At 47.1% G+C, this 23,870-nt stretch overlaps 1 protein-coding gene across 3 annotated transcripts in view; it reads left to right on the top strand.

Annotated features, from left to right (window-relative positions):
• Window positions 1-491: 491 nt before the first annotated feature.
• The window catches only part of Fat4 (FAT atypical cadherin 4), a 168,323-nt gene continuing 144,944 nt past the window's right edge, over window positions 492-23,870 (top strand). For 2 of the 3 annotated variants that reach the window (XM_078022134.1, XM_021734063.3), the window contains exon 1: window positions 492-6,836. In XM_078022134.1, the coding sequence (XP_077878260.1) occupies window positions 1,662-6,836 (5,175 nt within the window). In that variant the 5' untranslated portion in view covers window positions 492-1,661. The remainder of the gene's footprint in view (window positions 6,837-23,870) is intronic. The other variant, XM_005336521.5, reaches the window with a different exon arrangement.

The raw sequence follows: 23,870 nt of genomic DNA, 5'->3' as shown, positions 1-23,870 counted from the left end.
AAAGGGGGAAAAATTCAACCCCCTTCTTAGCGCCTCCGCCGGCCGGGCTCCCACCCCGGACCGCCCCCAGCCCCCCGGGAGGCCGGAGTGATTAGCATCCCGAGGAGCCAGTCGGAGGGCGCGGGCGGAGGAGGGCGCCCGCGGTAGGAGTGCCAGGCGGGGCCGCCCGCTCGGGCCCAATGGGGCTGCGGGAGGGAGGGGCGGTAGGTGACAGCCCCGGGAGCCAGGGGGAGTCCGGGCGAACTAAAGTGCGGGCGTCAATGAGTGGCGAGCAAAGTTTCTGAGTCCTGCTGCAGGTCGCGGTCTGCCCTCCCCCCTCTGTGCTCCAGCGACGCGCTGTGTGTGTGTGTGTGTGTGCGCGCGCGCGTGTGTGTGTGTGTGTGTGTGTGTGCGTGTGTGTGTGTGTGAGCGTGCAGCGGGGAAGGGGCGGGGAGAGTGGGGGACCGGGCGGACGCAGAGAGGGACTCGCGGCGCTCCCGCTCCGCGGCGAGCAGCCTTCAGCCCGGAGGAGCGCAGCGCTGACAGGCGCGGGCCGAGCCGCCGAGCCGCCCACTGCCCGGTCTCCGCCGCCGCCCGCGAAGGGGCCGAGGGGGGACCGGCCACCCCGCCCCGCACAAACGCCTGGTGGATTACAAAGTGAAACTGACACGGGACAATAAAAGCCGAGATAACCGGGGCAGGGCGAGGCGCGCCCGAGGGGGCTTCTGGCCGCGGCCGCCGAGAGCGATGCCCCTGGCATGCTGAGGGGAGGGGACTCCGGGACCGCGCGCCGCTCCTGCCCGACCCCCGCGAGGCCGAGAAGAAAGGGGGACCTGCGCTCGGTTTGGATGTACAAATAATGGGGCGGCAGGCGCCGCGGCAGTGGTGAAAGATGCCTTGGAGCCTGTGCCGGACCAGGGGCTCGAAGCCGCAGCAGGGGCCGCGGCGGCGGTGGCTGCACGAGGGCCAGGGACGGAGCTGAGCGCGCCCGGTGCCGGAGCCCCCGAGCCAGAGCCGAGACTGGAACGCAGTTCCCCCGCTGCCTGCGCGCGGACGCCGCCGCCCGGGCCTCCGCGGCCACTGCCGCCGCGCTGTCGGAGGGGCGTTGCAGCCTGGCTCTCCACGGTGGGACCGAGGAAATTCCTCCTCCTGAGCATTGGGGAAAGGAATTCGATTCTTCGGTTCCCCACCGCTCCCTCCCCGGTGCGCAGCTGCGCTTTCCGAGGCCACCGAGGTGTTTGTTCTTCCCTCTTCGCTCTGGGTAAGTGCTAAAGTTTCAGAAGAGAATTGTTTGCCATGATTCCTCAGAAACCTTGAACACAGGCGGCCTCTTCCAGCTCACATCCGCCCAGGCGAAAGGGCTCAGGCTCCGGATTAATAAACCCAGTAAAGGGGCGAATGCAAGAGGTCTGAGAAACTTTTCTGGGACCTCTACTCCCCGGAGGGTCCCGCGGGATGCCCTGCCGCTTCTGGCCACAGCATCTCTCCTGCACTGCGCGTCCCCCTGGCTACCTGGAGCCTTTGGCTGATGGGGCTAACTTTTGCTGGACTGGGGTTGTTTTGAAATAGCAGAGGTCTCAGACCGCGCTGAATCTTGGCTGGCGCTTCTTCATCTCTGTAAATATCGTTCCGTTCCTTCATCCTTCCTTCTCTTCGGCTCACCGTCCCAGGGATCCAGGACCATGAACTTGGCAGCAGACCAGACTCCTGGCCGCCGGTGGCTCCCTCTGCACACTCTTTCAGTTTTTCGGCTCCTCCGAGTGTTTTGGCTGCTGTCCCTGCTCCCGGGGCCCGCCTGGGTCCGCGCAGCCGAGCAGCGCCAGGTGTTCCAAGTGCTGGAAGAGCAACCTCCGGGCACTCTGGTGGGCACCATCCAGACGCGCCCCGGCTTCACCTACCGGCTCAGCGAAAGCCACGCCTTGTTTGCCATAAACAGTAGCACCGGAGCCCTATACACCACCGCCACCATCGACCGCGAGAGCCTGCCCAGCGACGTGATCAACCTGGTGGTCCTTTCCAGCGCGCCCACCTACCCTACTGAAGTGCGAGTGCTGGTGCGGGACCTCAACGACAACGCCCCGGTCTTCCCGGACCCCTCCATCGTGGTCACTTTCAAGGAAGACAGTAGCAGTGGACGTCAGGTCATCTTGGACACCGCCACTGACTCAGACATCGGCTCCAACGGTGTGGACCACCGCTCCTACCGCATCATCAAGGGCAACGAGGCCGGCCGCTTTCGCCTGGACATCACCTTGAACCCGAGCGGCGAGGGCGCGTTCCTGCATCTAGTGTCCAAGGGCGGACTGGACCGCGAGGTCACGCCACAGTACCAGCTCCTGGTCGAGGTGGAAGACAAGGGCGAGCCGAAGCGGCGGGGCTACCTTCAGGTAAATGTGACAGTGCAAGACATAAATGACAATCCCCCGGTTTTTGGCAGTTCCCACTACCAGGCGGGGGTGCCTGAGGATGCGGTTGTGGGCTCCACCGTCCTCCAGGTGGCGGCGGCGGACGCAGACGAGGGTACCAACGCTGACATCCGTTATCGACTACAGGACGAGGGGACCCCCTTCCAGATGGACCCAGAGACAGGGCTTATCACCGTGCGAGAGCCCCTGGACTTCGAGGCCCGGCGCCAGTACTCGCTTACAGTGCAGGCAATGGACCGAGGCGTGCCCTCCCTCACTGGGCGCGCTGAAGCGCTGATTCAGCTGTTGGATGTGAATGACAATGACCCGGTGGTGAAGTTCCGCTACTTCCCTGCCACCTCGCGCTACGCCTCGGTAGATGAGAACGCTCAGGTAGGCACGGTGGTGGCTCTGCTCACGGTGACTGACGCAGACTCCCCGGCGGCCAACGGGAACATCTCGGTGCAGATCCTTGGGGGCAATGAGCAGCGCCACTTTGAAGTGCAGAGAAGCAAAGTACCAAACCTGAGCCTAATCAAAGTGGCCAGCGCCCTGGACCGCGAGCGCATTCCTTCCTATAATCTCACCGTTTCGGTCTCTGATAACTATGGGGCGCCCCCTAGCGCAGAGGTGCAGGCGCGCTCTTCCGTGGCAAGCCTGGTGATTTTTGTCAATGACATCAATGATCATCCCCCTGTCTTCGCACAGCAAGTGTACAGAGTAAACCTGAGCGAGGAGGCGCCGCCAGGGAGCTATGTGTGTGGGGTGTCTGCCACTGATGGCGACTCTGGTCTCAATGCTAATCTGCGTTACAGCATCGTCTCTGGCAATGGACTAGGATGGTTCCGTATTAGTGAACACAGTGGCCTGGTGACCACTGGGGCTGCGGGGGGACTCGACCGCGAACTGGCTTCACAGATTGTACTGAACATCAGTGCCCGGGACCAGGGAGTTCACCCCAAGGTGTCCTATGCGCAGCTAGTAGTAAATCTCCTGGATGTGAATGATGAGAAGCCAGTATTTAGCCAGCCAGAAGGGTATGATGTATCTGTGGTGGAGAATGCCCCGGCAGGCACAGAACTGCTGGTGCTGGGGGCGACTGATGGGGACCTAGGTGACAATGGGACAGTGCGCTTTTCACTACAAGAGGCTGAGAGTGACCAGAGGTCCTTCCGTCTGGATCCTGTATCTGGGAGGTTGAGTACTATCTCTTCCTTGGACAGAGAGGAGCAAGCCTTCCACTCCCTGGTGGTCTTGGCCACAGATCTAGGTTCCCCTCCCCAGTCATCAATGGCTCGCATCAACGTGAGCCTCCTGGACATGAACGACAACAGCCCAGTGTTCTATCCTGTCCAGTACTTCGCCCATATTCAGGAGAATGAGCCTGGGGGCAGCTATATCACCACAGTGTCTGCCACTGACCCAGACTTGGGTCCCAATGGAACTGTCAAATACAGCATATCTGCTGGGGACAGATCTCGATTTCAGATCAATGCTCAGAGTGGGGTCATTTCTACAAGAATGGCCCTAGATAGAGAAGAAAAGACAGCTTACCAGTTACAAATAGTGGCTACCGATGGTGGCAATTTGCAATCTCCCAGCCAGGCCATAGTAACCATCACAGTGTTGGACACGCAGGACAACCCACCTGTATTCAGCCAGGCTGCCTACAGCTTCGTTGTGTTTGAGAACGTGGCTGTGGGGTACCATGTGGGCAGTGTGTCTGCATCCACCATGGATCTCAATTCCAATATCAGCTATCTCATTACTACTGGGGATCAGAAAGGTATGTTTTCCATCAACCAGGTCACGGGGCAGCTGACCACGGCAAGTGTGATTGACAGAGAAGAGCAGTCTTTTTATCAGCTGAAGGTTGTAGCCAGTGGGGGCACAGTGACCGGAGACACTGTGGTGAATATCACAGTTAAGGATCTGAACGACAACTCTCCTCATTTCCTTCAGGCGGTAGAGAGCGTGAACGTGGTGGAGAATTGGCAGGCAGGTCATAGCATTTTCCAGGCCAAGGCTGTGGACCCCGACGCAGGTGTCAATGGCATGGTGACCTACAGCCTTAAGCAGAATGCCAAGAATCTGTTTGCTATCAATGAAAAGACTGGTAACATTAGTCTCCTAGGGCCCCTGGATGTTCACACTGGCTCCTACCAGATAGAGATCTTGGCATCTGACATGGGGGTCCCACAGCTTTCCTCCAGTGTCATCTTGACGGTTTATGTCCATGATGTCAATGACCACCCACCAGTGTTTGACCAGCTCTCGTATGAGGTCACCCTTTCAGAGTCGGAACCTGTGAATTCTCGGTTCTTTCAAGTGCAGGCTTCTGACAAAGATTCCGGAGCAAATGGTGAGATTGCCTACACCATCGCTGAAGGAAACACTGGGGGTGCTTTTGGCATATTCCCAGATGGTCAGTTGTACATAAAAAGTGAACTGGACCGTGAACTTCAGGACAGATATGTTTTACTGGTTGTTGCTTCTGACAGAGCAGTGGAACCCCTGAGTGCTACTGTGAATGTCACTGTGATTTTAGAAGATGTAAATGATAACAGACCTCTTTTTAACAGTACCAATTACACATTTTACTTTGAAGAGGAGCAGAAAGCTGGGTCATTTGTGGGCAAAGTAAGTGCTATGGATAAAGACTTTGGGCCAAATGGAGAAGTAAGGTATTCTTTTGAGATGGTGCAACCAGACTTTGATTTGCATGCCATTACCGGGGAAATTACAAACACCCGCCAGTTTGACAGGGAGTCTCTCATGAGGCGGAGAGGGACTGCGGTGTTTACTTTTACAGTCATAGCAACAGATCAAGGCCTCCCTCAGTCTCTCAAGGATCAGGCCACGGTACATGTTTACATGAAGGATATCAATGATAATGCTCCCAAATTTTTGAAAAACTTTTATCAAGCTACAGTATCAGAGACAGCAGCCAACCTGACACAGGTTTTAAGAGTATCTGCCTCTGATGTTGACGAAGGTAGTAATGGACTTATTCATTATTCTGTAATCAAAGGAAATGAAGAAAGACAGTTTGCCATAGACAATGCCTCTGGTCAGGTAACACTGATTGGCAAATTGGACTATGAAGCCACACCTGCCTATTCCCTCGTAATTCAAGCTGTGGATTCAGGGACAGTCTCCCTCAATTCAACCTGCACCCTACACATTGATGTTTTAGATGAAAATGACAATACTCCTTCTTTCCCTAAATCCACTCTGTTTGTTGATGTTTTGGAAAACATGAGAATTGGTGAACTTGTGTCTTCTGTTACTGCGACTGATTCTGATTCAGGTGACAATGCTGACTTACATTACAGCATCACCGGGACGAACAACCACGGGACTTTTAGCATCAGCCCGAACACTGGGAGTATATTTTTGGCCAAAAAATTGGACTTTGAGACACAGTCTTTGTATAAATTAAATATCACTGCGAAAGACCAAGGAAGGCCCCCCCGTTCATCCACAATGTCGGTGGTCATACACGTGAGGGACTTTAATGACAATCCTCCCAGCTTCCCTCCTGGAGACATCTTCAAGTCTATAGTTGAGAACATTCCCATCGGTACGTCTGTCCTTTCAGTGACGGCCCAGGACCCAGACGCAGACATCAATGGGCAGCTGTCCTATGCCATCATTCAGCAGATGCCAAGAGGCAGTCACTTCAGCATAGATGGGGTCAAAGGGACCATCTACACCAGTGCTGAAATAGACCGGGAATTTGCTAACCTCTTTGAGTTGACGGTAAAAGCCAATGACCAAGCTGTACCCATAGAAACCAGAAGGTATGCTTTGAAAAACGTGACCATCTTGGTGACAGACCTCAATGACAATGTCCCAATGTTCATCTCACAAAACGCCCTGGCTGCAGACCCCTCAGCTGTGATCGGTTCTGTCTTGACGACAATCCTGGCTGCTGACCCGGACGAAGGTGCCAATGGGGAGGTGGAATATGAGATCATCAATGGGGACACGGACACCTTCATTGTGGATCGGTACAGCGGGGACTTGAGAGTGGCTGCAGCGCTGGTGCCCTCGCAGCTGATCTACAACCTCATAGTCTCAGCCACAGACCTGGGCCCCGAGCGGAGGAAATCGACCACTGAGTTGACGGTCATTCTTCAGGGCCTCGAGGGCCCCGTGTTTACTCAACCCAAGTACATCACTATTTTGAAGGAAGGAGAACCCATCGGCACCAATGTCATCTCCATAGAAGCAGCTAGTCCCAGGGGATCTGAAGCCCCCGTGGAGTACTACATTGTCTCAGTTCGTTGTGAAGAAAAAACTGTTGGACGTCTCTTCACCATTGGACGGCACACGGGCATGATTCAGACGGCCGCCATACTGGACCGGGAGCAAGGAGCCTGTCTTTACCTGGTGGATGTCTATGCCATAGAGAAATCCTCAGCTTTCCCCAGAACACAGAGAGCAGAGGTAATGTTTTTGCAACCATTTATTATTTGTTGACATGCTTTTATGAAGGTTGTCCTCTTTATAATTACTTTCTATAATCATTCACCTTAATGTTTTGTTGCTAATTTTATAAAGAGGAGCACATAAAAAAATGTTCTGTCATAAAGACTAACAAGGAGTGTCAGACAAGGTAGCGTGAATTCTGGTTACAAATGGCAAACGTGTCTTCACTTCATGGTTCTCTCCAGAGCAATCTCATAGGGAAGGCTAAGGAGAATCTTTAGTCATTTCAGAAGTAAATATAAAACCTATTTATCTAAGCTTAATCAATGAATGGCCTCAGTGCCTTTCAGTAGAAAGTCTGCTAAAGGACGGGTAGTTTCAGCATTAAGAACGCCCCCTTCCAAAGTGAAGAGCTTTGGTAGCACCCAGAAGGACACCCTGGCTTTTTGAGGCGAGTGGTCCTGGACCACAGAGTGGCAGTTCATATTGGGATGGTATTAACTTTCGCGTCCTCAGCAAGGCTGGCCCTGGGTAGACAGTGAGTCATTTGCATGTGCTGAGTCGGGTTCGGGGAGACTCCTGCCTGGTCTGCCTTGGCACCGTAGGCACCGTCTTCTGACTGAGAGCAATCGTTCCCCGTTGTCTAAAACTAAAGCAGGTGACATGTTGTGCAGAATCGGAACTTGGAGGCTGTCCCTTGAGATGGCACTGTGTGGTTAGTGCCATGGCGTGTGCTCTTCTGCCTGCTGTGTGACGTTTTAGAGCAGAAACCTAGAGGGTTCTGAGTGCGGCCTTCCTGGGGACACCTTGGGTGGCTGCCTCTTCCTGGGGACACCTTGGGTGGCTGCCTCTTCCTGGGGACACCTTGGGTCGCTGCCTCTGCTGCTCCGACGTGGTTCTCTGTTCAGCTTCTGGCTCTGCTGTTCTGATGATAGAGTCCATACAGCTGCCCATGGCAAGCTCTCCTTGGCCACCTTCTAAGTTCTTCCTCTCCCTTCTCACTCCCCTCCAAGACATCCCGGTGTCTGTCACTTGGCCAAAAACACAGAATATCAAATGTGGTTTGTGATACTTGGCTGGGGCCCAAGCACAACCTGCCAGCGACCGGAGGCCCCTGTGATTGTTTTCTTGCATTCCTCTCCTTTTGTGGGAGGTGGGGATTTTCCTCATTTTAAATGCTCATTCATTATCATTATCTGTTTGGATTCCCTGTGACTTTTTTTTTTTTAAATCACAGCTAGCTGTATCTCAGCGTATTTACAGCTTGGAGGACAGCAGACCTAGAGAGATGATTCTTAATAGAGATACAATTTTTTACACATGTGATTCTGATGGGGTTCAATTTTATCTTACATACATTGCCTTAAGAGGCTTTCCAGATAAATTATCTTCTTTTATCTATTTATTTTAAAATATCTTAATTTAGGAGCTACCTGGTTTAGCTCGGGGCATGACAGCATGATTCACATGTAATTTTATTTTGATTTGTAGTTCTCTCTCTTCCAAACCCATCCCCTGCCTCTACCTTTCTTCTCTGTAATTATGTCTTAGATAGAGAGGTTTGATGAGTTTAATTCCAAATATTTATTAAAGGCAGACAATTAAGGGATTCCAGACATTGGATGAATTAGTTAATTTATAAAGCAAATTATATTACTAGGTGTGGGTGTGTGATTCAGTGCACTACATTTCACTTGAGCAATGTGGAGAATAAGAATAAATTTTCATTGTTACAGGTTTATTGTGCCTTGTTATTTGCTCATTAGATAGGCAAAAATCAGCTAGCATAAATATATTAAATAATGCTGCCTATATTAATACATTAATAGACATAAAGTAGTATATTAAATAGGCACAAAGTCTAAAAATAATTATCAATAATTTTGCTTGTAAAAGGGAATGATATGCCTGTTACATTTTTAATTTTAAGAAACATCAATAATGCTATCATTAATATTTACTATTCTCTCTATATATTTAAAAATCTAAGGAGAATTCAGAATGATAATTTTTTAATAAAAAAACAGTGTTTCAGGATATCTAACCTCTTTGCACCAAAGTGCTGAAATTGCAAACCAAGTTTGAGTTCCCAAGCTCTGGCCACTCCTAAAATCAAAAGCAAATGTTTTTCTTCAAAGAATATTGAAAGTTGTAGTTGTAAGCTAAAATGTCATGTTATTGTTGGTTGTTTCTTCCAAGTGTATGCAGTAATGCTCTTTCTTTCCTTCTGCTCAATGAAATTACTGTGATTCTGCAAAAAGAGGTCATAAATTACCTTTTGGTGTCAGAGGTGATATTTTAATTGTTTGTTTCCAAGTGAAATGTTGTGGTTCAATGCATTTTTAAAAATGTTCATCTACACTGACAGGGATCTGGGTTGCTTACTCAGGTTTCTGGCCAGAGTCCTGGCGGATCCCATTCCTCTGGCAAGCCGAGGCTCAGCAGGTAGACAGAGGAGCAGTTTATCTTGCATCTTCTCCTGGCTCTGCACTTGGGGTGGGGGGCTGAGGACTGTGACTCTGAGACAGTGCCCTCCAGGCTGTTGGACACTTGTGAACTTTCTCTTATGCCACCTGTCACATCTAGAGGTTTTGTGTAAATAAGAATGTCTACAAAGGGTGGCTTTGGGGTCACAGACACAGGATGTATTACCTCTTAATTCTGTCTCTTTATATCCTCAGAAGAGTGCACATCATCTTGACTCTGTTAAAAAAGATCATATAAACTTTGAGCCTTTTTTTCTAGGTTCAACAAAGTATAGAGAAGTAGTGATCCAGTAAACACTGATTTTTAAATGGGTGTCTTATGTAGAGCCACATGAAAGTCGGGGTCTTGGTTGGACCTCAGCATGATGAGGGCTTGGTCCTGTGGATCCTGGTCATTGGGGAGGCTCCTATCCTGCCTGGTGTGTAGGAGGTGCTCAGCGCACACCTGCTGGAAGAACTAAGAGCAGATCAGCAGATCGCAGTTCTCCTGCCTCAGGAGTAAATCCACAGTGGGAAGCTGGGGCGATGGAGGGCGCTGGGAAACCTGGCCCTGCTCACTGAACTGACAGATCATAGTCATCGTCCCTGCTGCACAGATGAACTGAAGACTCTCAGAAACCCCCAGAGGAAAGAGAGTTCCAGTGGGTGGTCTGACGCGGGGCCATTGTGTTTCTTCCCCAGCGTCCCTTTGAGTCCTAAAACTCGTCCTAAGGAGCAGTACCTCTTACCTGTGGACACTCTTCTTTTCTTTTTTGGTACCAGGAATTAAACCCATGGTGCCTAACCCCTGTGCCTCACACCAACCCTTTTACTATTTTATTTAGAGACAGGATCTTGCTGAGTTGCTTAGGGCCTTGCTCAGTCACTGAGGCTGGCTTTGAGCTCATGATCCTTCTGCCTCAGCCTCCCAGCCACTGGGATCACAGGGGTGCACCTCTAACCCGTGTGACACTATTTTAACATTACAACTGAGGACAATTTAAAAATACTTAGATACTTATTAATTTATTTAAAAATTACACTAGGAATATACCATTTTAATTTTGTTTTAAAATGTAACCTTTTCCAATTTACAAAATTGAAAAGTGTGTCATTATTTCACATTAAAAATCTATTTCTTCAGCATCTGGCTTAGTAGAATGATGAAGACTGTATCAGAAAAAAAAACTATTTAAATTTGTTTTGAGTTGACGGATAAAACTGCATGTTTAATCAGGTACCAGGTAATGTTTTAAAGTACCTCTACATTGTAAAACGGTTAAATGTAGCTAATTCGTTATTATGGCAAGAGCTTGTAATAACCACTTTGTTCACATGGATGAAGAATACAGTATTAAAATCTTTAATCATGGTCCCCTGCGGTACAACAGGTTTCTTGACGTTGACTTCTCCTGACTGTAATGATGTACCTTTTGGCCAACAACTGGAATCTTCCCATCCACCACCCCAAACTCTAGTAACCACCATTGTTCTTTTACTTCTATGAGATGAACATTTTTAGATTCCATAAATGAGTGAGATACCCACATGTGTTAGTGTTTCTGCATCTGGTTTATTTCACCCGACACAGCATCCTCAGGTCATTCATGGTGTCACAAATGGCAGGTTTTCTTTTTTATGGATAAATAGTATTCCACTGTGTGTCGATACATCACTTTCTATGTCATTCATCCCCTGATGGACACTTAGGTGGATTTCATAATGGCTATTGTGATCAATGCTACAACGAACACAGCAGTACAGACGTTTCCTCAACATACTGATGTTATGGGGTTTGGATATCTACCTAACCCTGGGATGGCAGGATCATATCATTGTTCTGTTTCTCCATAATGTTGTCATAGCGGCTCTTCTAAGTTACATTCTCACTGCTATAGTCGTGCTCTTAAGTGTCCCCAAAGATTCACCTGTTAGAGGTTTGGTCCCTAGAGTGGCAGAATTGGGGGGGGCTGGAACCTATAGGAGTCAGGGCTTAGTGGGAGGGGCTTAGGAAATTGAGGACTTGCCCTTTGCAGGAGATGGTGGCATCTGAACCCCTTCCTCTTCCTCGTGCCTCCCTGGCTTATCATGCCAGCAGCTTTGCTCTGCCAGTGTTCCTGCCATAACGTGCTGCCCCGTCACAGACCCGAGGAAAAGACACCAACTGGTCATGAACTGGAACCTCCAAAACTATAAGCCAAAACCAGCCCCCTGTCTTTCCAAGTTGATTACCTCAGGTGAGCTGTTCTAGCCATGGAGAGCTCACACCACTGACCGTGTTAGGGTCACTTTCCTCCACATCCTAACCAGCACTTGCCTTGTCCTCTTGCTGGTGTTGATCCTACTGCAGTGAGGTGATATTTTGTTGCCGTTTTATTTTGCATTTCCTTGCTTACCATTGAAGTGAACATCTTTTAAGTATATCTGTTGGCCATTTGTGTCTTCTTTTGAGAAATATCTCTTCAGATCCTTTGTCCAGTTTTAAAGTTCAATATTCCTTTTCTGCTGGTGAGCTGATGGAGTTCCTTGTATATTTTAGGGTTAGCCTCTTGTCAGAGGTTTGTTCTATAAATATGTTCTTCCAGCTGCAGGTCGGCAGTTCGCTGTGCGGATTGTTCCTTTTCTGTGTGGAAGTCTTTTTAGTCTGACGTACTCCTGTTTGTCGACTTGTGCTGGTGTTGGCTTTTGAGATCTCATTAAAAAAATCATTGCCAAAAGCATGAGCTGAAGCATTTCCCCTGCGTCTCTTCGACAGTCTCCTAGTTTCAGGTCTTCCAGGTCTTGAGTCCAGTGTGAGTTACTCTCTGTGCATCTTGGCAGAGGTCTGATTTCACTTTGCTGCCTATGGATATCAAGTCTTCCCAGCACCATTGTCCCTGTCCTTGTGTGTTCTTGGCACTTTTGTTGAGAATCAGTTGGTTGCAAATGTGTGGCTTATTTCTGGGCTCTCCGCTCTTGTCTCTTTGTCTGTGTATCCTTTTTTTACACCAGCACCAAGCTATTTTGATCACAGAAAAGCCTTTAAGTATATTGACTCTCAGTTTCATTGTGATTGTTGGAAGTTATTCAAAGTTTGAATTTTTCCTTGAAAGCTCAAATTTTACCATGAGAAACACATATTGTCAGTTATTTTCCTTGAAGTGTCAGGCTCCCTTTGTTCATAAACAACAACAACAAAAAAAACAAAAACATAGCTGCTGTCGTTCTTTCAAGTAGAAATGCTATTCCAGGAGTCAAGCTCGGCCCCAGAACTCCATCTCACACACACACACACCCTCTGCTTCGAGACCATCTCAGCACCAATGTCCAGAATTCTTCGTGCCTGTTTTGGTCTTTGCCATGCAGAATACTGACAAGACATTGCATGAGGAATCTTGGTTTAATATAATTCATGATTTCACCATTTATTCAAGCAAGTTTTTTTTTTCACTTTTTCAATGAAAAAAAAAGTAAATATAAGTTTTTAATTTTTTAAAAAAATTTTTACTGTGAGTACCTGGCAGAAAAGAATGCAATTAGTGCTAAAATATTCTTAGCTGCTGCTGTGATCTGTGCTAGGATCCCTGCAGGTTTTGCTTGTGCACCTTTACTGTAAATGATAGCACAGCAAACAATACAAACACTGTTTTCCATTATTATGAAACCCATTGGACTTCCCAGGCTTCTTTAATAAAAAAAAAAAAATCCACTAGATTAAAAGTATGTTTAAAGTGTCGGGTGGATGAACCATTATTCATTAAGAGCTAGAATGAGTTTTAGAAATTGGATGATGAATTAATTTATTTCCACAATGAAACTGTGAAGATTTCCAAGAGAAGCAATGGAGCCAGTTGTAAGGTCAGTGCTGGATACAAAGCTAAGAAATGACTGAACTCTGGAGCGTTTAGACGAGAGTTGTTCACCTTCCATTGTGTCTGTGTGTCTTGGTGTTACTCCTCCCAGGCAGAACTCTGAGCGTCAGGGCTGGGTGTATAGTAGTAACTGTAGTCATCACTCAGAATCGCCACGTTTGCTTATTGCGGATTGTATCCTTTGAAGTGCAAAATGTAAAACAGCACTAATAACATCTTTCCCATCTCACAGTTGTGGAAATTGACCCCGGTAAAGTTCAGTAACGTAAACTCACATAGAAAGGAAGACTGTGTCCAGAACCTGGGTCGCTCCAGAATTTTTATCCATCACTGTTCTGTTCCATTCCATCCTAAGCCAAGGCCATCTGTCTTCACTTATGAGAAAGTTCTTCACTCTGTCGATATGCGAATGTAGGTGAGCCTTTTAACAGTCCCGCCTTCCCTCCCCTAAGTGTCCTGAAGTCTTTAAGAAGGATCACAGTGTACTGTGGGAGCGGAGGGAAAAGGAGAGTGTTCCTGCTTCCATCAAGGCCTCCAGCAGGTGCGGGGCTGCTGGGGTCAGCTGCTGAAGCGAGCCAGGACCCCCGAGGGGCCCAGCGGCCTTGTTCCTGGAGAGGGAGGAGGTGGGGTGAGAGCAGAGCTGAGGACAGGTGGAGCTCAGGCCATGGCCCTGCCGCTGCCCAAGGTGGAGAGTTGGATCTGGATTTCCAGGTGGCAGATGCTCCTCTGTGAGGAGCAGTGGCGGTTTCCAGTAGACGAGGCGTGGAGATTTTATTAAGGGGAGGAAACATTTTCGGACTTCCTCTGCTTTGGAACTCCAGAGCGTTTCTCTAAAAAACAACCTGTGATCATTTTCTGATTTCGTTTTTTACTCCTTAGTACGTTTTAAAATTTATTGAAGAAAATACTGTGTATTGGTGGGTTTTATAAGTTTTCAAGAAACGTGCAGCTGTGGGTCCCAGCCAGGGTACTGATGGTTACTGCTCAGGCTGCTGGGGGTTCTCCGGAGGCTGGATTTGATTTGCTCTTCTGGTGATAGAGTTTCACCGGCAGAATTCGTTTTCTGAGGACGATACTGCTTCTTCCTTTTCCCTGTATTAAAACCTTAATCAATTTAGACCTTTATTGTTTCATTTGATTTTGAGGCAACTGTGCCGGGAATGGTTTTGAAAAGCACTTATCTGCTTAGACTTGGGTGGCATCAATTTTTCATTACATCGTCTGCACCTGCAGTTTGTCATTCTCAGAATGAGAAGCTGCCCAGGATCCTCATTAGTGGTGAAGGACTGTTGTGTCGTGGACTCTTGGGCCCTGGGGTGGCCTCTGTTCCAAGCATTAATAAGTCTAAGGCTTAGCTCTTTACAATACCCATGCGATAGGTGGTCTCCTCAATGAGGAGCTTGGAGTGGACACAGGAAACGAGCGGCTGGCAGGTGACATTAGCTGAGATTGATGTAAGTCGCCCTAAATCATCCCAAATAGAGAATATGGGGAACATTCTCTAATGCTTGAATACTCTGTGACAAGTCACCAGTGCTCAGAGTATGTTAAATAAGGAGGAGAGAACACAGGGAATACAGAGCAGTGGAACATTTAAAAAATGCTATCGCACAAAAGTGCCTTATAAAATACACACATGTGATCATATATCAACACGCATGCACCTGTGATAAAGACTGGTGGCTTCCCCTCATGCTACTGTCCTGAGGCAAGACTGGACAACCGGGCCAAGACGATGAAACCGTCTAATTGGCAGATGGTTTGTGCCGGTTGTCAAGAGCGAACTAGAGCAGCCGGGTCTCCATCAGGTTCCAGATAAAGACATATGTAAGAAATAATCAGTGAGTAACAAATAGGAAGGATTTTAAGGTTTTAGGGAGATGGTGGGAAACATTTAGGAGCCCCCTTGGCCCACGTCTGCAGCCCAGAGCCTGTGCACGCCACTCAGCCCTGACTGGACCACTCGTATTAAGGTCAAGTCACACTTTCTGTACCCTTGGACACTTAATATTTTACTGGATGAAAAGTTTCCATATTTGTAGATATCTTCACATTGTTGACTGAGGAAATATTGGATGAAATGCGATTTCATGATGACGGAGTAATAAGAGTATTTTAGGATCCTATCGATCTTTATTTTGATTTGAACGACAGACCTATAATCTGTCAGCTTTTCACATTGACTTATTAAAACCGAGGCAGAAATAGATTTCCATTCTTCTAGTTACTGACTCATTATTCTTTCCCCTTTCCAATCACCCCTTTTGAAGGCTGTGCCTGGACCTGGCTCTTGTCTTCTCCTCATCTCCTAATGCCCTCCCCCCAGGCCTGGCTCCTGCCACACCGCAGCCTAGTCGTGACATGCCAAGGCTGCTCTGGGCACACTGCCGGGTCCCCGGGCGGTTCTCAGAGCTCACTGTGCTGGTCCACAGGAGCCCTGGCCCAGCTGTTCCCTCACTGGTGCTAAAGGCTTTCTCCAGTTTGCCTCCAGGTCGTGGTCATCAGTGACTTTTATCATTTTATCATTTATTTCTTGACCCAGTTTTATCTCAGCTTCCCTCGTCAGCATCTTTCTATCTTCTCAAACTCTCATTGTGGGAACATCTGTAGAACCAGTTCTTAAAATCATTTTCTCTTCCATCTCCACCTGTCCCCCCAGGATCCCAATCAATCTCTGTTGTTAAACAATAGAGGTGCCTCCAGCACTTTCTCTTCATTTCAGAGACTGTCCTGATTCTGCATTCAGATGCCAGACACTGACTCATTGTTTGATTGGCTTCTCAATAGGTGTTTAAATCAGCACTGTCAACCCTGAGTTCTTGATATCCTCCGAATGACAACCTCTCTCCCGTGGGTTCCTTCTTAGTTGATGCAATTCCAGCCTTTGGATTGTTCAGGTCAAAACCTTCCCACATTCTTTCTCACCCTGAGTATAATCTGTCCATCAATCTCATTGGCTGCCTCTACACCTAGAGGCTGGCCGTCTCTCCTGGGGTCCGCCATTGCTTCCTGTGTAAGACACCGTCGTCCTGTCTTGGGTCTTTGAAGACATCTTCTTAGTTTTGGTCTCTGACATCTTTTCCCACGCCCCACCCCCAGTCCTAGTATAGCCCGCCCCAGCTTCTGGCTGCCCCAGCTGCCCAAAGTCACCTCTGCCTTAGGGCTCCCTCTCTTGTCACCTCCCTTGGCAAAGAACATTCTTTGATTGGGACACCAATCTGGATAGCGCCTTGCGCACTCCTGCATTGGCTCCTGTGTCCATTCCCCGTGGGCCTCGTTACAGCTTCCTGCTCTGAGCACCTGGCCCAGCCGGGTGTCCTCTCTCAGGTCCGTGTTCCTCCTGAGTGAAACTCGCAGCCCCCCACCAGCTTCTCATCCTGTCCCACGCACCGACTGCTGGAATGTCTCTGGAACCAGTTCTTAAGAGACCTGTCTTTTTAGTCTACATTGAGAAACAACCCAGTTCCTGGCTCTGAGCCCCGGGATTGTGTATATCCCCGTGTGATTGTGGAGGACCAGAGTTCCTGACCCACCCTGGGGGTCGTGGTCTTTCTTTCCTTCTCTCACTGAACCAAAGTCTCTGAGGTTGCATTTCTGTGCTGTGTTCACACTGTTGCTCGGGAGCCCAGGGCAGTGCCTGAATGGCGGAGCGAGTCGTGAGAGGGCAGGTGTGCGTCTGTGCTCAGCCCTTGAGTCTAGGGCAAGGTGGGGGGGCGGGTCTTGAGATAAGGTCACTGGCTCCAGACCTGCCTTGGCTGATGACTTTCCTGACCTCCTGTCCCCCGCTCCCCCCCCTTTCTTAGTGACAGCAGGGAGAGGCTGCCTCCACTGTCCCTTTCCCCGTTGACTCCTTTTTACTTCTCCTTGGTCCTTGTCACAGCACACGTGGTACCTCTTTGTTTTGTGTCCCGTCTTTCCTCTAAAATACATGTGGGACGAGAGGAAAGACGGGGTGTTCCGCTGCGTGGCCAGGGCCTGCCCTAGGACTGGCTCAGGTAGATGCTCAGTAAATCTCTGAGGAACTGAGGACTCCCTGATGACCATGCTGAAGCCCGCTGCCTCAGCTCCGCCAGCTCCCCAGGGGCACATGCCAAGATGAGGGGGTCGTTTTCCATCTGTTGGGCCACATCCGTGGAATGCCGTCTGAAATCAGTGAAGCCAGCTAATTGGCACGGGCCGGTTTCCTGGATAAAATGAAGGTGGCTGCATGACTTGCCTGCCCAAGAGTCTTGTCTCCCCACCTTCTGAAATTTTATAGTGTCCAAGAGATACAGCAGTGGCACCTCTAAGGCTTATTGTGTAACTATTTGGCATCAAGAACATTTAGAATCAATCTCCCCCCCTCTCTATATATGTAATATATGTGTATATATATATGTAATTCTATACATATATATAATCTACACACATACACATGTAAGTATGTATACATATATGTATTTACATACATGACATAGGTCTCACAAAATGTGCCACACAGTTAGGTTGTCCTCTCATTTCCTTAGAACCTAATTTATCTCTAGAGAATATTTTGAAAAATAGCAAAGATGTGATTAAACTAGCAAGAATGTGAGCACACAGCAACTTCATAGAAATTACCACCTTTAACATTAATAAATTCAAGTATTGCCATTCTTCTTTCAAGCCTACCATCCTTGTGGTTATGGTTTGGATATGAGGCGTCTCCTCAAAGCTCTTGTGTCAGTGCAGGAGTGTTTGGAGGTGAGATGATTGGAGGGTGGGAGCTACCATCTGCGCAGTCCACCCTAGTTGGAGCTGGCTGGTGGTGGCTGCAGGCAGTGGAGCGTGGCTCCACCTGGAGGGGTGGGTCACCGGGCCGTGTCCTGGAAGGGTGCATCTTCCCAGTGGTCCCTTCCTCCTTCTCTTCTCTTCTCTCCTTTCCTCTCCCCCCCTCTCTCCCCCTCTTTCTTTCCTCCTGACCCTGCCATGAACAGAGCAGCTTCCCTCCGCTGGCCCCTTCCGCCATGGTGTGCTGCCTCAGCTTGTCCCAGCATGATGGAGGTGGCCATCTGTGGACTGGGACCTCTGTGATCATGAGCCCCAAGTGAACTTCCCCCTTCTGAGTCGTTCTTGTCTGGAATTCGGGTCACAGGGACAAACAGCTAACTATGACACTTGTCAACATTCGACATCAACACACCAGGAAGCTTTATAAAGAGAAAGGAGGAGATGCTGCTGAGTAGTCCACCCTGACTGAGGTTTGGAGAGTCCGCGCTTCTGCTTGGGAAGAAGCGGCTCCCAGCACCTCTTGTGAAGTGGGACGATCATACCTGTTTCATCGTTTCTTGTGATTTTTTTAGATGATATTTTTAAACTATTCTTCCCTTTCCCCTCAAATACAGATATGCAGAAACCAAACAACGTTAAAAACACTTTCTATTTCTAAAGTGTTTTAGAGTACCTGCCCCACCCCTTCCTTAATCCGTCTGTAAGGAGGTGGGTCAGACATTTTGTATCCATCTTAAGGACGATGCCCAAGACTGCACGGTCCTCCATGGTCACCAGGCTGGACCCGCATCCAGCCTTTCCTCACTTGAGTGAACAAGCTTCACGCCGACCCCACATTCCAGCCTGTGGTTACCTTGGGGCTGTTTGTCCATCTATCATTTTATTGCCTTTGACATAGATCAATAATAGTTACTGTCCCTTGAGAGAAGTTATTGAGAAACTGGGGATCTTGGATGACAGGCTTAGGGGCTCAGGAAACAAGGAAATGACAATATTAGTGGACTGAGTGTTTTCGGCTAGAGGCCGCTCCTCTCAGGGCCCAAGATGGTCATGTAATGCCCACCCCCCTCAGGTCACATGCGTCCATCTGGGAACCCACGTGGAAACGTCCTCGGACAATGACTTAATGCACTTAATGAAGTGACAGTGGGGTGCTCAGTCAGTCAGATCAGTAAAAATCTATGCTTTTCCCAAATGGCTTTGCTTTTCACAAAATGTGTAAATCTTGGCCAATCCCAAATGAAGGTTTTCTTATTCATTTCCTGAAAAGAGAAATGATTTATTATTTTATGAAATATTCAAGATAATCTAATAGAATAAGTGTCACATTCAGCTTTCCTCACAACGTAGATGTGTACCCTACCACTTGGCCTATGGAACAGGATCCCGTGGTCATCAATCAAAGCTACCACCACTTTTATGTATTTGTATATCTGCTTGGATTCTGTGATGGATTTGAAGTAGATTATAAAACTATATGTATAATAAGTCAATCTATCAGAAAAAAAAGTGTCTTTAAAAATTAATCCCAGAATATATAGATCACAGTTCAGAAATAGGCAGCTCAGAGAACTAGCTGAGTTTATGCTCAGCTTTCTACAGGCCGAGGAGATGGAGGACAAGATTAAACACGTAAGTCACCATGTGACTAAGCAAACACACAATCAGAGAGGAAACAGGAGATGCATGAATTTTCTAAACCTAGGGACCAAAGACAAATTTGCCCCATAGATACTCCCAAACAGATAGTGATGATTGTCCCAATAACATCTGCATGGTTCAGATATTTATCACAATATCTTTTAATGCCTTTCTTTATCACAATGTCTTTTTAAAATTTTTTTAAAGAATTTTTTTTAAAAAATAAGAGAGAGAAGAGAGAGAATTTTTAAATATTTATTTTTAGTTTTTTGGTGGACACAACATCTTTATTTTGTTTGTATGTGGTGCTGAGGATCGAACCCAGCGCCCCGCGCATGCCAGGAGAGCGCGTTACCACTTGAGCCACATCCCCAGCCCATCACAATGTCTTTTAATGCTGATTTGTGGCAAAATATAAAGGCACACTTCTGGGAAATCATTGGTTTATAGCCTGGACAAGCTTCCCCTGGGTGAAGAGATTTTGATAGGTTTTTCCATGGAGTGCGTTGAGGGTCCACACAGGTCGCGTGCCCCCCCTGGGTTTCCGAGTCACAGGGAACCGAGGAGAGAGGCTCCCCTAAGGAGACGTGCCTTTCTTTCTCTTTTCTTTTCTCCAAGCTACACTGCAGATGGTTAAAGCACTTGCCCAAGTCTCCAGCGACCTGTGGCCTGGGTTGTTTCCACTTCGCAGGAAATGGAAAGACTTATGCTGGCAGGTGACAACTTTACTCTTGAACTTTATTGTAGAGATGTGGTTTTTTTGAGTATTAGAACTAGAATAATTGTCCCATGCACTTCTGCGTTTCCCCTGGCCCTGTCACTGCTGTCCTGAACTGACAAGGGTGACAGGGTGACGTAGCCATGTGAAGCCAGGACAGAGCGCTGGTGTGGAAGGGGAGGGTCTGCGTCTGTGTCTAGGCTGGTCAGCTGCCACCTCATCCTCAAACTGGAACAATGGCCTCTGAGTGGTCCCCTCCTCTGACACTCTTAGTTGGCAGAGTCACAACTCAGAATCCCCCGCTCTCAGACCTGTCATCCGTGTTGACTGCAGTCTGGAAACGAGGCTGCTCTCCTTCTCCAGGGCTCCGTCAGCCTCCCCAAAGCACCCTGACCTTCATGGAATTTTAAAATGAAGGCAGGGATTTTGGACTGTGTGAATGTGGCTCAGAAAGGCCGCCTTTGGTTGCTGCCTCTTACTCCTTCCACCACACCCACCCCACACAGCTGTCACCAGCCCAACCAGATGGCCATCCCCAAATCCCCCTTTACATGAATCTGGGAGCCACAGCAGCTATTATCTTTCTCTTGCATGACATCACTTCTATCCCTTTGTAAAATCCTGAGAAATTTACTTCTTATGAGGCAGCGATGGCATTCAGACTCTGGCCATCGTATGTCTTCAAATTAACAAAGAAAAAAATAGGGCTGGGGATGTGGCTCAAGAGGTCTCGCCCTTGCCTGGCGTGTGCAGGGCACTGGGTTCCATCCTTAGCACCACATAAAAATAAAGATGTTGTGTCCACCGAAAACTAAAAGAAAATATTAAAAAACTCTCTCTTTTTAAAAAATATTAAATATCACTGTCATGATGTTTTGAATTTGCAATAATTTTCAGATGTTTTTCTCAGAAGTTTTGCTTAAAACAATACCTATATGTTATTTACTACTGATGCTAATTTCAATTGTGACTATGTCAAACTGCCTAAAGGTGAATTTAAAACAATTCAGTTGTTAAATGTCACTTGAATAGATTTTATTGCTTTATTGTAGCATTTTTCTTCACTATTAACTATATAACAGTCCTTTTATTGCTGCAAAACGTTGACCTATAATCTGCTTTTTAAGATATGAATTGCATTCTGCACTAAAAAAAATGTACAAAAGTCATAATACATGTGTGAGGCTGTGCAGGGCAGAGCTGCTGGAGCTCCAAAGACAGCTTAATATTTCATTAGCTTGCATTATGGAGGGGGGTCATCTACCTATGGAGGTTGTGATTAGTTGCAGTAGGTAATGGATCCCGAGTGTGCAGAGCCTGGTGCAGGAGACCTACAGCACCACGGAACCCTGCCTTGCAGCAAAGTGATCTTAGTGGGAGTGACATGCTCTCCATGGGACTGGAGGGCTTCGGTTCAGGAGGGACAACAGCAGCTTGCCAAGCACGTGAGTGGAGATGCATGCAGATGGCTGCAGCTGAGAGAAGTGCCTGTTCCCCTGTTCACTTTTCAGTGCTCTCGGAGTAGCAGTATGTCTACACTTAGGTGGAGAATTTTTGTTGCTCAGCAACCAAGAGAAAATGCTTGAAGACAATTCACTTTTTTAAAAAATAAAATGGCGGTAGTAGTTGTTGGGTGGTGGGGTGGGATGTGCGTGAGCAACATTAACATGTGAGCAGAAGGGTTTTCCAAGGGGAGGTGCTGTTAGACATGCAGAGCACCTCGTGTTAAATAATTATCCCCTGACACATTTACTTCTGAGTTTATCTCTGCTATGTAGCTCAGATACTATTGGGACAAAGATAATCTAAGGAAATGCATTCTATTTAAGGGATATCACTTAAAATGCTCAGGGTAAACATTTGAAGGAATAAAATTATAGTTTAAATTTTATCTTTTAAACTTTAATATTTTCTAAATCTAATTATTTCTCCTCCATTAAAAAAATGTGCTGGGTACTTCAGTTTTTATGTTACTCTTAATTGTGACTGCAGTTGTACACTGCATGGTGAAATACTAAAATAAACAGAAATTTGAGAGTCAGAATCACTTATTCAAACCCTTTGGTGCTCTGTGGCCTTGAGGCAGAAGCTACACTACTCTGGGCTACAGTGCCTTCATCTGTTAAAGGGAGAGAAGTACAGCTCCTTAATAAGTGTTGCAAGGGAAACATACAGTGCACATAGCACTAGAAGAGTGTTTGCTTTACTCCTGTTGATCCTACATGCAGTTACCTCTCCTTGTGTGGTCCAGAAGGCAATGATTAAAAACAATGTAAACAACTACTGGCCTTGTAAGTAGCTACTGTTCACGCAGGGATTGTGGTGACATTTCTAATGATACCATGTAGATGGGAATTAAAACCAAACATGAATTCTGCTTCCTTATTGTAAAGAAATTAAGGAAGTGCATTAATTTATTCTGGTGGCAATCTTCATTGTATGATATCAGAGGAAAAATAATTTTTAAAATGACTGTGAATATTGAAATGAAAGACATAACTAAGAACAGAAAGGTTATTGGCCAAGAAAGTAGTTTTTAAAACATCAATTTTGCAAATATTTATTTAAGGAAAATTGCAGATTTCTTTTAAAAAATTTTACCATAATGCAAAGCTAGATGAGCATTTCCATTTATAGACTGTGTTTTGATGAAAATGTCAAATACTGAAGTCATTTCTAAAATATAGGCAGTCTGCCCGGGGAAAACAGTATAAATGAAACTTTTATTGAAAAACGAGGGATTTGTCAGCAAATCTGTCAGAAAGGAGACCTTAGAACAAGTGGAGGCTTTAAAAGACCTTTCTTTTAATTTAGGAGCATCTTTGACAAATTAAGTAAAGATGGGTTTTTAAATATTCTAGAGTCTGATCATTATCACCATTACAATTTTACCAGTTCTGGCTATAAGAACAATCATTTTGCATTCTGTGTGTTCCGTTTACAATTTTCTGGGTCAGGCACCTTCTCTCTGTCCCAATGGAAGAGATGCACGAGGTACAGCTGTTGGATAGGCTTGTCCCACATCAGGGCAGATGTCCAGTGGTGGAGCCAGGGGGACAGGAAGGAAATGATCCTTGTGATGTCCAACTCCAATGTCATGCCCTGTGCAGTACACTTCCAAATGCCATCTGACGTCATCTCTCACCTGCTCTTCAAGACAGGTGACGTGACTTGTTTCACTGATGCGGGATCAGGGCCCTGACGCACTGAGCAGGCTGTTTAGTGGCAGATCTGATTCCGAGGTCCTTGGAAACCAAGCGCCTGACATTTCTCCCACACTCCTCTGCTCTTGAGTTATTATGATTCTTTATTCATCAATGTAATAGAAAGATGAAGATTAAAGGGAAAACAGATGTACAAGACAGCATTTGTTTGACTGTTGACCTATATCATCACTACACCTTACTTTTTTTTGAAGTGCAGTGAATATTTACATTTTTAAACTAGTCACTCTTATCAAATAGTGTTTTTTGAAAGAGTGCTTTCACTCTTTGAAAGTTTGAAAGAACTTGACTTCAAAGAACATTGATGAATTACATTAAATAAACTATTAATTAAGCACAGAAAGCAAGTTTTTATTTCCTGTAGATTTGTATTTATAATGAGCTGCATGAAATTAAATGTTAAA

Source organism: Ictidomys tridecemlineatus, chromosome 9 (assembly GCF_052094955.1).
Source record: "Ictidomys tridecemlineatus isolate mIctTri1 chromosome 9, mIctTri1.hap1, whole genome shotgun sequence".
Lineage (NCBI taxonomy): Eukaryota > Metazoa > Chordata > Mammalia > Rodentia > Sciuridae > Ictidomys > Ictidomys tridecemlineatus.
This window is presented reverse-complemented; position numbering and strand designations above follow the sequence as displayed.